Source organism: Kwoniella botswanensis, chromosome 1 (assembly GCF_036426115.1).
Source record: "Kwoniella botswanensis chromosome 1, complete sequence".
Taxonomy (NCBI): domain Eukaryota; kingdom Fungi; phylum Basidiomycota; class Tremellomycetes; order Tremellales; family Cryptococcaceae; genus Kwoniella; species Kwoniella botswanensis.
In genome coordinates, this window is record NC_088599.1 from 9,107,133 (window position 1) to 9,120,786 (window position 13,654).

General features: G+C 45.2%; 5 protein-coding genes and 1 non-coding gene across 6 annotated transcripts; 3 read left to right on the forward strand and 3 right to left on the reverse strand.

Annotated features, from left to right (window-relative positions):
* Positions 1-111: 111 nt before the first annotated feature.
* Positions 112-4,390, reverse strand: L199_003426 (uncharacterized protein; the record flags this gene model as incomplete). Its single annotated transcript, XM_064889159.1, has 11 exons — positions 112-936; positions 1,022-1,144; positions 1,218-1,691; positions 1,819-1,947; positions 2,058-2,534; positions 2,602-3,422; positions 3,495-3,549; positions 3,615-3,707; positions 3,790-3,910; positions 3,988-4,082; positions 4,217-4,390. 11 exons carry the CDS (start codon positions 4,388-4,390, stop codon positions 112-114), a joined length of 3,387 nt encoding a protein of 1,128 aa, XP_064745231.1.
* Positions 4,391-5,306: 916 nt separating this feature from the next.
* L199_003427 (uncharacterized protein) lies at positions 5,307-6,035 on the forward strand (the record flags this gene model as incomplete). Its single annotated transcript, XM_064889160.1, has 5 exons — positions 5,307-5,367; positions 5,515-5,606; positions 5,689-5,732; positions 5,818-5,909; positions 6,019-6,035. 5 exons carry the CDS (start codon positions 5,307-5,309, stop codon positions 6,033-6,035), a joined length of 306 nt encoding a protein of 101 aa, XP_064745232.1.
* Positions 6,036-6,693: 658 nt separating this feature from the next.
* Positions 6,694-7,960, reverse strand: L199_003428 (uncharacterized protein; the record flags this gene model as incomplete). The annotated part of the gene is made up of 2 exons (XM_064889161.1): positions 6,694-7,722; positions 7,835-7,960. 2 exons carry the CDS (start codon positions 7,958-7,960, stop codon positions 6,694-6,696), a joined length of 1,155 nt encoding a protein of 384 aa, XP_064745233.1.
* A 1,133-nt stretch (positions 7,961-9,093) lies between these two features.
* Positions 9,094-11,208, forward strand: L199_003429 (uncharacterized protein; the record flags this gene model as incomplete). Its single annotated transcript, XM_064889162.1, has 5 exons — positions 9,094-9,473; positions 9,632-9,785; positions 9,866-10,183; positions 10,343-10,648; positions 10,852-11,208. 5 exons carry the CDS (start codon positions 9,094-9,096, stop codon positions 11,206-11,208), a joined length of 1,515 nt encoding a protein of 504 aa, XP_064745234.1.
* A 426-nt stretch (positions 11,209-11,634) lies between these two features.
* On the forward strand, positions 11,635-11,750 carry L199_003430. The gene has a single exon (XR_010449959.1). It is a non-coding gene; the product is annotated as a 5S ribosomal RNA (ribosomal RNA).
* Positions 11,751-11,993: 243 nt separating this feature from the next.
* Positions 11,994-13,072, reverse strand: L199_003431 (uncharacterized protein; the record flags this gene model as incomplete). Its single annotated transcript, XM_064889163.1, has 5 exons — positions 11,994-12,131; positions 12,242-12,420; positions 12,507-12,629; positions 12,722-12,803; positions 12,890-13,072. The coding sequence occupies 5 exons, from the start codon at positions 13,070-13,072 to the stop codon at positions 11,994-11,996; spliced, it is 705 nt and encodes a 234-aa protein (XP_064745235.1).
* Positions 13,073-13,654: the final 582 nt, after the last annotated feature.

Sequence of the window (13,654 nt, forward strand, 5' to 3'; positions counted from 1 at the left end):
TATGAAACCAACGAATAACTAAAATCCCAAAAAATAACATTGGCAGTAGAAAGATGAGTTATTTCAGATTAGATATTGACTTCACCTCTCGGATCAATTACTAGGGATTCATCAGACTTGAGGGCCTGCAGGTCGTTGACTGGCACAAGAAGGTTCAGGTGTCGGTAGAACATTACCAGTACCAGCAGTAACTGGTAAACCATTAGATATCTGCGAAGCTTGTTGTCGACTGGCTGACGGAGGCGTGATACCATGAGCCGCATTCGCATGAACAAGGGACGAAGGTGAAGGTTGGACCTGTGGATAAGCTACGCGAGAAGGGGAAGATACCAGTCCATTTTGGACTTGTTGTTGAGGGAGTCTTGCATGAGGTGGTGAGATATGCTGTCCATGATTTCCCTGGGGCTGATAATGCGGCACTTGCTGGTGATGAGGTGAAATCTGATGGCCAGAGTTCGAGGGCGAAGAAGAATATTGTTGAGCATTTGGTTGCTCTTGTTGCTGTTGATGTGGAGGAACAGATTGAGGTGTTATTGGATAACGCTGAGCTGGAGAAGCTTGGTGGTATCGCTCTTGATCAGATAGACTAGCTTGATGCCCAGGCCCAGGTCCAGGTCCAGGTCGAGAAGGCGATGGTTGCCCGGGAGGATAAAACACCGCATATCCAACTGGTCTATCTTCTCTAGCCGGAGGATGAGGGTAGGGTAGGTAGAATTCACCTGGACCTAAAGGGGGAGGGGGTGGTCTGGAGGGATCGATCGGGGGACGAATGTGTGGTCCAGGTGTGGAGCCAGGTAAAACAGGATAAGGTGAATGCGATTGACTCAATGGATGAGGATTACCATTGGCTTGGAAAGGGTATTGAACAGGAGGAGGATGAATGGCATGTTCCACTCGCTGTTTCTTACGTGCTGCTCGATGTTGACAATCTTTGCACTGTGATACAAATAGATCAGCAACTTGCTCGATGATTTCGTGTATTGAAAGCAGGTGACAAGGATGATAGACAGGGTTTACTCACCTTGAAATCCACCTGATCCCAATTCCGCTTTGGTCTACCTTCCCTCCTATCCAACCGATCATGGCATTCTGTATGCTGCCATCTTCCGCAATCATCACAGCAGACTAGATCCAAGTCTTCGTCCTAATCAGAAATGAATGGTCAGCTTCAGCGCAGAACACACTAGATCAGCAGGCGATTCAATCAAATAACTCACAATATTCCATCCAACCTTCTTACAAACCTCACAATTCAACTCCCATCTCTCACTGGGCGTTGCCGTACCCGTATCATCTCTTGGCGTATTGACGTTCATGTCCTCATCATCTGAATCATCCGATACCACTTCACCTTCCCTCCTTCGCTTTCTTTTCTCCCTTCTTCTTTCCCTCTTTTCCCTCTCTTTAGCTTCTTCTTCCGCCTTTTTCAACAAGGCTTCCTCTCTAGCTAGAGCTCGTTCTTCTCTTTCTTTCAATCTATCTTCCCTCGCTCGCTGAATGGCCAAAGCTTCTTCTTCTTCTCTCCGTTTTCTCTGTTCTTCGGTTCGTATCCTCTCCATCCTTTCTTCCATCTCCCTTTCTGCAGCTTCTCTTTTCAATATCTCCTCTCTCTCTAGTTCTCGAGTAGCAATTCTAGATGATCGTTTTCGATTGTTGACCGCTTCTTGTTTTAGACGCTCTTGCTCTTTTGCCTGTACGCGCATAGTAAAGACCCGTCAGTCAATGAGCATTGATGACATACGCTCTGGAGAGGTAAATAGGAGAAGATGATATACGATTTCGATGTGATGTGATTGATGTCACATCAGATGCACTTACCACTAAGAATCCAATGATGGTAGGACCAACTTCTTCGGTCAATAGAGCATACAAAGCTCTTTCATCCGGATCTTTTGATTTGGCAAATTGCTCAGGGAATGTACGCCATTCGTATAGAGTCACACACACCTATAACACGAACACGAACACATACACCGCATTTTGTTAGCCAGGCCTTAAACACGCCTTTGATGGATCCACCATCAATCAATCAATAAATGAACGAATCAAAAACTCACAGCTTCCCATTCTACAAAGTCCGATGGAATATGCGATCGACCTTCTTCCCATGATAACAACAGATCGCTCTTCTTCTCGATCACCTCCTCAACTTTGACTTCCTCTTCTTCCTGTGGGATCTGACCAGCCTCTCCAGGAGAAGAAGTATGACCATTGGCATCGTTCTTCTCAACAGCTGTCCCACCGTCCACACTGTCCATTTCTAGTGCAGATCGCGTCTCGACTACATCGGCCACACCGCCATTCACCGCTTCGTCGTTGCTGCCGGAGGCTGCACCGTTTACATCGAGAGTTTCTTCCTTGCTTTCTCCCTCCTTGATTTCATCTCCCGCACTCGAGAGCTGCTGTTGCTGCTGTCCGTCTACTTGTACCTTCGCAATTAGGTCCGTATCCTGAGTATGCGAAATATCGGCTACTGATTCGACGACCTCGTCATGACCATTCGTGACGTCGGCAGGGGGAACTGTATTATGGTTCTACATTAAAACTGCCAATCAGCTTATGCAAGATTGATCATCGATCAGAAAGGTTAAGCCAACTCACTTCGCCGTTCACCTTCCCATCTTGAATTGCATCTACATTGATATTCTGCTCCCTATCCACCTTCTCTACCTCTGTCTGATCAACTGCCATCTCCTCCGCATTATCCTCCTCCTTCTCATCCACATCCATTTTCTCTTGCTGATCCTTCTGTTCTGCTGGTTCCTCTTTAGGTGTAGGTGATTTTCCTTTCCCTTTCCTAGCTCCGCTGGCCAAAACTGACCTCTCATGTTCCTCTTCATCGGTCAATTCACTCAATTCACTTTCATCTCCATCTGTCTTCTTCCCCTTCCCTTTTCCCTTTCCCTTCTTCGTGGTTGCCTTAGCAGGAGTGGATAACCATTCATCTGGGATTTGTTGCCATTCATCATCCACATTTCTCAACCTCCTCGATACTCTCGTTCCAAGTGGTAAAGGTGTATTCTTAGCCTTTGAAGGACTTTCTATAATCTCTTCTACGTGGTTATTCCTTGTTGATCGAGTGGACCTTGACGCACTTCCGCCAACGTTAGATGGGGTGATAGGACCAGCAGCCGACGCCGCACCGCGCTTCAAAGCTTGAGCGGTAGGTGTGGGATTACCATAGAAGTTTACAGACTTCCTCCGTCGACTAGATCCACTCAATATTGCTTCTTCTTCCTTGGGCGGAGGCGTAAGGGAAGGTTCAGGCGTGAATTCTCGCCTTTTGTGCGATTTTTTGGGTGCGGAGGTAGCAGTGGTAACGGAAGGTCGTGATTTCTTGGCAGCTTTCTTGGCTTTCTGAGAACTCTTCTTTAGCGGACGAGGTGGTGGTGGTGGTAGACGTTGAATCCATAATCGATTGTCTATATAATATCACGATTTTAGGATTCATACACAGGTTGTTAGGGTTGGTAGTGAATGTGGATGCTACTTACCGTCAAACAGCCAAAATGTGTTACCATCTTTATCCCATCCTACAGGTTCCACTCTCTGCACATCGCATCTCATCAGCGTTGCCTTCCTGCCAAGGTCGGGATAGAGTATGACGGACATACCCATGAGACGGCTTCTTCCTCTGATTTCAGTAATCCTCTAAATCTAGCGGGATCCTCCAGCTGCCATTCACACAATTCATGTAATATATGTACCTATCATTTCAGCACCGCCGCAGCATCCGTATAAGCTCTCGATGCAACCAACATTTGAAAGGATGATGAGCTGATAACTCACCTTTTGACTCAGTCCCAGAGTTTCCCATTCTACCGGAGCCTCCTCGGTCCCTAAAAGACATTTGTAATCAGGTTTACGCTTTGCGTATGTCTTCCGTAGACTTTCAAATGCATTGTCCCGGCTGTGACAGTGTACGTTATCAGCTGTGGTTTTGGCGAATGATCAAGCTTGCAGATGAGTAAATGATGGACTACTTACTTGATCTGCCTGTTATATGTCAAAGCGAATAACAGCTTCGCTATCAACGTCGGTATGAGAGCCTTCTCGTCACCGTCGAGATCCGCTTCCAAGGCCTATGGCAGGAATTGCCTGTCAGCACGATGGTAGACAATCAAGATGAATCTTGAGATGTTCTTTGAAAGCATTGAGAAGGAAGATATGCGCAGGTGTGATGATAGTTCCCTCTAAGGAAGTTCTCCTTACTCACCTCGATGTCCCAGTCTACCAAACCAAAGGCATCTGAGAAAGTCCATATGAACTGAGATATAGCTGCCCATCTCCAATCTTTCCGCAGAGTCTGGATGATAGGTGAAGGTGGTAAAGGAGGAAGAAGGGTTTCGATAGGTGCTACGGCTGAAGGGGGAGGTAATTTACGTGGCATCCTTGAGTGGGTTAGAGCCAAAGAGCGGGCTATGAAGAAGATAGGAGGTAAATTCAGTCCTAGAGTTCACTTGCGTAGAAAGGAGATTCTGGGTTGACATACCTAGCTTGAATCAGGTGGAGATGGGATGTATCCTATATCGGATTGATCTGTATTTCTACTTATTATCTCGATAGGTCAATGTGATAGAAATAGCTGGAAGAGGGTATGTCACCTTGAAGTGACGCTCAGATACGATTCACCCGGTTTGGGTATTTCGGGATATAATGTTCTGAGCGATGGAGATATGATGTTGTCGGTCTTGATTTTGATTTTCAATTGGCACGCGTTAATTTTGACACTACCTGTTATTGGCTTACTATACCTCTGAAGAGGGATTGAGCCAGGATCCAGCGTTGATACCGATGGAATTTCCCTTGTTGACCGAGTGGATGATGTTGAGGTGTGGTCTTGACAAGTCAAGCGCGTCGGTGATGCAGGGTGGTACAGGTAAATGTAATGTTGCGAGTAGAGGTAACATGAGCTGATGAAACGGGAATAAGGGAACAAGAACGCAACAACCCAAACACAATACGCAGAGTGACACTTATTTGAACCACCCATATATGCGAAGATTTAGGCGTACAACCGGTTCTCATCCGCAGCGTGCCTAATTCCGTGTGGATGATTCAATCTTGAATCTGCTTCTGGATGCTCTCGACGCGATCATTAATGTTTTCATTCATCTGCACCTTTCCTCCTCTTCCTCTTCTTCGCCATCACATCACCGAATTACAGCTCAATTCGCAGCGCATCACACTTCGAGCGAAAGAAGTCACCGCCTTTCAGAAACACCTCTTCGGTCGAAATAGATCCTTACAAGACTCAACGAATTTCAACCTGGTTACTTGACCTATCCCACTACACCTTCATCAAGATGTCTGATAACGGATCACCCGCTGCTCCCCCCGCCGAAGCCAAGCCAAAGCCTGAAGCTGGTGAGGTCTCTTCCCCATTCCCATCTCATCTCCTGTCAAATAGTCAGAAGCATCTGGGAGAAGAAGAGGGAAAGTCGAAGAACACAGATGAAAATACTATATTTAATTGAGTTCGCCGCTGACGATATCTATTGGTATTTACGTCAGACCCAAACACCCTTAACATCAAGATCGTCTCTACTAACGGTGATGAGGTATTCTTCAAGATTAAGAAGACGACCAAGTTGAACAAACTGAAGGTGAGTTGTGTAAAAGAGTCCAAGTCGACGGCTTGTCGAAGAGCAAGTAGCTGATGTCAGCTTTTGGTTAAAATCTCTTTAGTCGGCTTACGCTGATCGAGTTGGTACCGATGTTGCCGCCATTAGGTGAGTGACAATGTCGAATAGTCCCATCGTCAATTTTACGTTCCCAAATCATGGTCTGATCTGAATCTGCTTCCAACTCGCTCAGATTACTCTTCGACGGTCAACGAATTCTGGATGATCAAACTGCCAACGATCTCGATCTCGAAGATGGTGATTCCATTGAAGTTCTTCTGGAACGTGAGTAAATTTCAGGTCTTCGAACTCATCCATCCTTGGATTCCCCGTATTCGTATTCACTCGATCAGTTAAATTGATTATGATCTGACATTTATCTACTATATCACAGAGGTCGGAGGTTACTAGAGAAACCATTCACTTTCCCTCTTTCAATTACAATTCGTTCACCTCTTCCAAGCATATTACAACCATGCCATAGCTCACGAGACGAAGGAGGAGAGAGAGGAATGCACGATGGGATCAGGGGATGAAAGGCATCTCAAGAAAAAGAAACAAAGTTCATGTCTTCCATCATTTTCCATTCAATTTCTATATAAACATACAGATCCATTTCTTTCACTCCATCTTCGATCAATGTTGAATCAAGATGTATACTTTTTCTTATACTTTTCACTTTCGTTTTTCGCTTTTATATCATATCCTCGATATATGTGAATGAAAATAATTGTTATAGCGAATGCGTTCATGTTGGCTTAGCATCTTGCACATAAGAATCTGGACATACAGTATTCTATTTCAATTGAATCGGAGATCAATGACCAGGCGAAAGGACATCGTGTACTAACACAACTCCATATGTTCACAGTATACAGTATACAGTATATCATATTCATGGGTATAGTACAGAAACAGATATGGCTAGAAACTCAATTCGAACAAGATAAAGAACCAAAATACAGTAACATCCGTACATCCACCCAATCCTGAAACTCCATTGTCCAGCATCTTGGGAATTGCAGAAACATATGAAGCAGAGCGACAAGCATGTCCTCTTCCTTCCTTTCTACCAGGGTCTGCCCCATCCACCTCCATAACCAAATTTCTTGTTTCCCACATCCTCCTGAGGCATAGTAGTCGTCATAGTCATACTTGATGATGATGATGTTACTCCATCAATCGGACCTTGTCTTTTCCATGGCCTACCCCATCCACCTCCATATCCGAATTTCATATTCCCAGTCTCTTCGGATGATGGTCCTTCTGAGACTTGTTGGGTGGAATCCGAGCTCGACCTGACGAAAGGTCTTCCCCATCCTCCTCCGAATCCCCACTTCGCACTACCCGTATTATCCTCTACATCGGTAGTACTGGTCGTAGATGTGGGCGTAGTAGTGATAGTCGCAGTCTGGATCTGCACTTGGGTGATAGTAGCTGTCGCAGTCTCTGTGGCAGTTGATAAAATGGCAGTTTCCTCTAAACAATTTTTAGGTTCAGGATTCGGATTGGGTGACCTCTTCCATGGTCTACCCCATCCTCCGCCATAACCGAATTTCAGATTGCCAATCAAATCGGCCTGAGCTTGAGCTTGGGTTGGAGCACCGTCACCAAGACTAGCTGAATCGATTTGGTCGATTTGAGGTTGAGGTTGCGATGCAAAACTGAATAATCCATTTCCACTTCCACCTCCTAAGAATGGGATGGAAGGTATACTAAAATGATTGGTATCCCTTTTCATCATAATCTTAGTGTCGACTCCAGGTCCCGATTCTTCGGATCTGACAAGAAATGGTTTACCCCATGAACTAGCTCCACCAAATTTCATATCTCCTTCATTATCATCCCTCGTTGCCATCGCCGTAGGAGCGAGAGTGCCGGTGGATAACTCAGGAGCGATCAACGCAGGAGCTTGAGGAGTAGTAGGTGTGACCACGCTTGTGATCGTAGCGGTTGGAGTCATGTAAGGTGATTTGGTCTGTTGTTTTATATATGATTTCAATTCTGGATGTTTCTCATTCAACAATAAGAAACGTCCTTTGGAGTCGCGGATGTTGGAGACTGAGTCGTCTGACACGATTGGAATACAGGATGGGTCCTACCGGTATACAAGTCCTATGAGCAATCTGGTGTACACGCTACAATCATAGATCATGGTACGGGATGATGGGAAAGAATAACTTTTCATGAGGCGTAGAAGCTTTACTCACGGAATCAACACCATGTTTGCATTTCTGATAATCTGGCGAAGCGGTTGACGGCGGATGGTATTTAGCTTCTACCACTGAAGTGAGGGAGAAGAGAAGTATGAACAAGGCTGAAGTTGGTATTTGCATTTTGTAAAGCAAACGAAAATCAAAATTGAAGTAAAACTGTTGGGAGAATAGATCACTGCGTTATGGATGCGTTTGTGGGGTATATAAGTTAGGGTAGTACCATGAAGAGCGTGATGTATTGAGTAAAGACAGTGGGCGAAGTTGGAATGATGTAATTAGAGGATGGTAAGCTAGTGGAAAGTGCAAGTAGTAGAGAGCAAACTTATGAATAACATCTCTGTACCATCGTACTTAACGATTATATACCTTACCCGCCTAGTCGAATTTGCCAAGTAATCTCTTTGTGAGGACAATACATCCAACAAAACCGGGCTTGACTAATCGGTCGACTATGACTTGATATTATATAAGCAAGAATTCAGTAGTCGAATCACACTGGTCAGGCGTCAGTACCTCAGTCAGAATGGTAATACTACAGTACACCTCATATTCAGTTAGTGCCACTATTGTCATCGACCCACTATCCTTCCTGTACAAGCTCGAAGATTGGTTGGAACTTGCTTCGTCCATTGTTCACACTGAGTGAAGTGAGTCCTCTGATTGACCATAGTGTCCTGTTTGACCAAGTTGACATTATCATACGTTCATAGACCATACATGTTATACATGTTAGTGAGTTTAGTCAGGGGACAGGGTGGAAATTGTCTGAATCACAATTCTGTAATCGGGCATTGAGCTGTCCTCAGTTGATTAGAAACCATTTGTAATCGAGTGTCATGAAGGGATTAGTAATCCGGATAATGCGGTTACCGGGACAGTCAAGTGGTCCAATTCCCGTCATCCATCCAGCTGACACATTCATCATGTCACATCCCCTCTCCTTCTCGTCCATGACACCTTTGCTCATCACCCACCTGAGCATATACAGACCGACAACTGGACTATCGACCATATCATCCTATCGAGATGTGATAGGAAAGAAATATATACAGCACCATCAATTATCGAATAACTCAAGCAATTCACAAGCCTAAACCCGCACTGAATTCAATTCAATGTCATATCTCAAATCTATACCTTCCCGCAATTACATTCGAGTCGTACTCCCCGTCCCTCTCCCACGTCACTCCCGAAGCTGTGTATATTCCTCTATCTCACATACAAACAGAAGATCTATCAGCTCTACTAACACGATGGAAAGTGAAGTAGGAGGTGTCAGAGGTAGAGGTAGATCCCTCTCTACGTCAACTCCAACTTTGACCTCCTTTGTAACATCTCACCCTACATCTCCGCCAACAATCCCCCTTCCATCCTCAAGGAAGTTGTTATCGACCTCTTCATCTTGCTTCAACGTCCGAACACCCTCACCTCACTTCTCACCTTTACCCGGTAGCCAGCTACCCCATTCAAGCAGTATGACGAAACGATTCCGATCCACTGGGGTTTACCCCTCCCCTTCGCCTGAGCTGGGAGAGAGGACAGAGGAGTTCAATAGTAAGGTGCTGCAGGCTGAGGAGAGGATGATCTCGAGGGAGCTAAAGACGAAATCTGAAGGTAGAGGGAGATTCATCAGGTGAGTATAGGGTCTTCGGTTTGTTACATCCTCTTGATTCTACAAGAATTGCTTGACACATATATAATCCGTTTGATGATATTGAAGGGGTCTAGAAGCAGGTGAAGATGGAACTGTTCATGATCTTTATACCTTTACTGACAATCTGAACTCGATAGAATCGTCGAAGTCTCCGCCAGAGACGGATTGCAAAACCTACCTGGTCCGGCTGTCCCCACTGAGCTGAAACGAGAATTGGTAGAAAGGTTGTTAGAAGCTGGAGTGAGGAATATAGAAGTGGGAAGTTTTGTCAGGGGAGATTGGGTACCGCAGGTCAGTCAGATACCAGCTTCCTGGTTAGCTGGATTCTCCTTACTGAGCTAAGCTGATTTATGCGGATTCATATCTATCAGATGGCAGATACACCAAAACTCCTACCACTACTCCCACCTCTCACCGGTCGATCACTCCCATTGCCATTCCCTTCACCTCCTTCCACACGACCTCAGACTCCCGAAGAAACAAGCTCAATTCCAATTGCAGGACCATCATCCCTCAAACATATCATAGATAGTACGGTCATACCCGCTTCAGCGAGTCAGGTCCATTTCCCAGTGCTTATCCCCAACATGAAAGGATTGGATAACCTGATCAATCTTCAGGAACAGCATTCAGCAAATGGTGGTGGGCGATTGACGGATGAGGTGGCTGTGTTTGTCTCTGCCACTGAGGTGAGTGGATCATGCTATCTACTGCACTTTCCATATGGGACCCGAGAATCCCATCGAAGATAAGATCCGAATCTCGGAGAGGAATATTACGCTGCTTGGTATTCTCATGTAGTTATGAACCTAATCAGAAAGCTAATCCACATCTGAATACTCTTCCAGGCATTCTCCCAGGCCAACAATCACGCTCCCTTGTCCAAGATCCTCTCTTCGCTACCGCCCGTGATCACCAAAGCCAGATCGTTGGGATACAGAGTACGAGGATACGTCTCATGCGTCATCACATGTCCCTATTCTGGTCCGACACCTCCCGAAGACGTTGTGGACGTGGCTTTGAAACTGATAGATATGGGATGTTACGAGATCAGCCTGGGCGATACTACCGGTGAAGGTGATCCAGAATCTTGGAGGAGGGTTTGGAGGGAATGTGAGAGGAGAGGAATGGATATGACTCGGGTGGCTGTGAGTGTATACGTTTGATTAAAAAGGTGATTAGAGTAAATGCTGATTCAGTCAATTGTTATGAATTTCAGGCTCATGTGCGTACAATATCCCCCTTTTCCATGTTCGGTATGGTGTGCATTGCTTGCTGACAATGACAACACTCATTATTCAACATTACCCTACTCTCCGATCAACAACTTGACCATATTCTTGAATTGCCTGTACAGTGCCACGACACTTTCTCCCTCGCCCTCTCCTCCATCCTCTCCTTACTACCCTACAACCTCACTTCAATCGACTCCTCCCTAGCTGGCTTAGGCGGATGTCCATACTCCCCCGGAGCGACAGGCAATGTCCCAACGGAAGATGTTGTATATGCACTACATAAATTGGGTTATGAGACGGGTATAGATCTGGACAAGTTGGTAGAATGTGGGAACTGGTTGAGTGCGAGGTTAAATAGGAGGAATGAAAGTAGAGTAGGGAGAGCGATATGGGCTAGAAGACAAGCTAGGGAAAACCAACAGAAAGGGAAAGAGGGATTGAAGGGTAGTGAAGGAGAAGAAACTGAAGATGGGATGTAAGTCTGGATGAATCAAGGTCGTATAACTTAGAATCAAATATGATGAGGACAGGACATTGACGTTGGATGGACATTATCTGTATTTGGGTTTGGGATTGAACGTGAAATTTGTAGCAGGGTATAAAACAGAGATAGATAAAGTGGTTGTCGTAATAAAAGCTGATGAAGGGTTGTTATTCTTCATCTATCGTTCTGTCTCGTCCATTTTTACAGTATTTTCGTTGTAAAAATTGTAACATTGTAACAGGACACTCATGTATGAGATACACTCTGCTTTGTAATCTGGCATTCGGAGAATGTGAATATCATCCCACACACCACACTCAAGGTGAAGTAACCACTATTTTACTCAAAATGTGTTATCCACATCTTCCCTTGGGCCAGATCCAAAGCGATATAGAAGCATACACAAGCCCATGTCTTCATCTACGGCCATAGAAGGTATAAAACGCCCCATCCCGTCCGCTCTGGGAAGCTTAAGTTGCCTATCGCTTGGTCAGTACCAAGGTGGGGGACCACTTGGGAATCCCGGGTGCTGTAGTTACTACTTCTTCTTTTTGGTCCGAGTGGTAGAAGGAGTGTGGTCTCTCTATCAGTTGTTGTCAGGCGAAAGACAGTAGTGGAAAGTGGAAGGAAGGCAAAGGCATTTGTATGCTACATGCGCTACAGGTTGTTGCTACCAAGATATATCAGAAGATGTTTTCTTTCCCTTTCCTTTCCCTTCTTCTTCTACGTCAATCGATTGTCCCTGTTCTGAGAATAAGGTGTATCTCCTAACACTGTCAACTATGATCTCCGTTGAGAGCCATTCTTCGACTCGGCTATCTGTTGCTGTAGTAATTTCTCTTTGGAGGCTTGTTCGAAACATATACAAATCGCAGTTATCAAAGCGAGATCCACTCCAGGAGCAACGTTGACAATGTACTATAAAATTATAAGTATGAGTCAGCACTGTCAAAATGTCAAACGGATATGGTGTGCATACAGCAGTGGATGAGATGGATATTGCGATATCACCTCAAGACAGGGCTCACAGTTTCTTTATTCGGATTTAACCCTTGACTATCCACTGTCCTCCTCGAGAACTGAGCTATCAATGGTCCGCTGACTACTAGTATATCTGCTGAACCTAACCAGAAATCACCCCGGAGTTGAATAGATTTCGATTTGGATGATAGGGCATCGTGGAATGATGCTTCGAACGCTGATCCAACTGGAGATCATCCAATTTCAATTAGAAATGGTCATTCATATTACAGTATACTGAATCTCAATGGGGTAATGACACATGACACTCACGAGCAAATTTCTTTTTCACTTTCAAAACCTCTTTCCCATCACCATCCTCGCCTACATAGGATTTTGATATGGAGATCTTTGTTTTGAGTGAAATGAGGATATTGCCGTCGATGTCGGTGATGACTATGTATGTATTGGCATGACCGAATCAGGACGAGCCGAAGCTTCAGTGAGTAGGTGACTCGATATAGGGTAATATGATGTTAAAAACTCACCTTTACCGTGTTTGCCAGAAGCTGTATTGGTCCTACAGACTAATCTTACTTTCTCTTCCAAGTCTCGAATCAGGAAGTCTTCCTACAACCGTCGATGTGGATAAGCTCCCCGTCCCTTTCTACTTCACGAAACGAGACACGATCCCAATTTCCATAGAGAAAACTTACTCCGTTGTTATCGAATGGATCAGACTGCAAGACCAATCCAGTAGGTCCACCGGCTACATGTTCAGAGGACACTCCTATCGAGGGTGAGACAGGTTGAAGAGGTTGTGCAGGTCCTGCTTTGAGTAGGGCGACGGTAGTCTCGGAGAATGGGACGGGGATAAAAGACCCTATAGAGGCTGCCATGATATAAACGAGTAATTATAGTTGGTGTTTATCGTGTAATCCCAGTTATCGTACTAGCGAAGGGGTTACAAGCCTGTGCAGATGTCAGCGCCCCACATCGTCTTCTTTTCATGTATGATACATGTTTGAATGATGACAAGCAGGATCGACATGACCGAATCCAAAGTTATCATCGTCAATAACCGGTGCAAGAATGAGTCTAAACATGGAATGACATCAGCATACAGGATATGATGATCTCGGCATGATAAGTAAGTACTGTTCCATTCCGGCCGCGGGGAACATGCTTAACGGTACTATCGATGACACACTTGGCACCGCCAAGAGCGGTTACAAACCACTGGCTAGGACAAGACGTGGACTCGAGTGAAAAGCAGGAATGCTGTGCACAGTCTGAGCAGGTCGGTCCGAGATCTTGCATATCTCCGAGATAAGGGGGAGCCTTGCACTGATACAGGAATCGATATCCAGCAATCGTAATCTCAATTCTACAGGTCGTATGAAATCATGTACTCTACGAGTGCTGTATGATTTGTACAGCCTCATGGGGAATGCCATAACAACGGATCCAGATCCAACTTG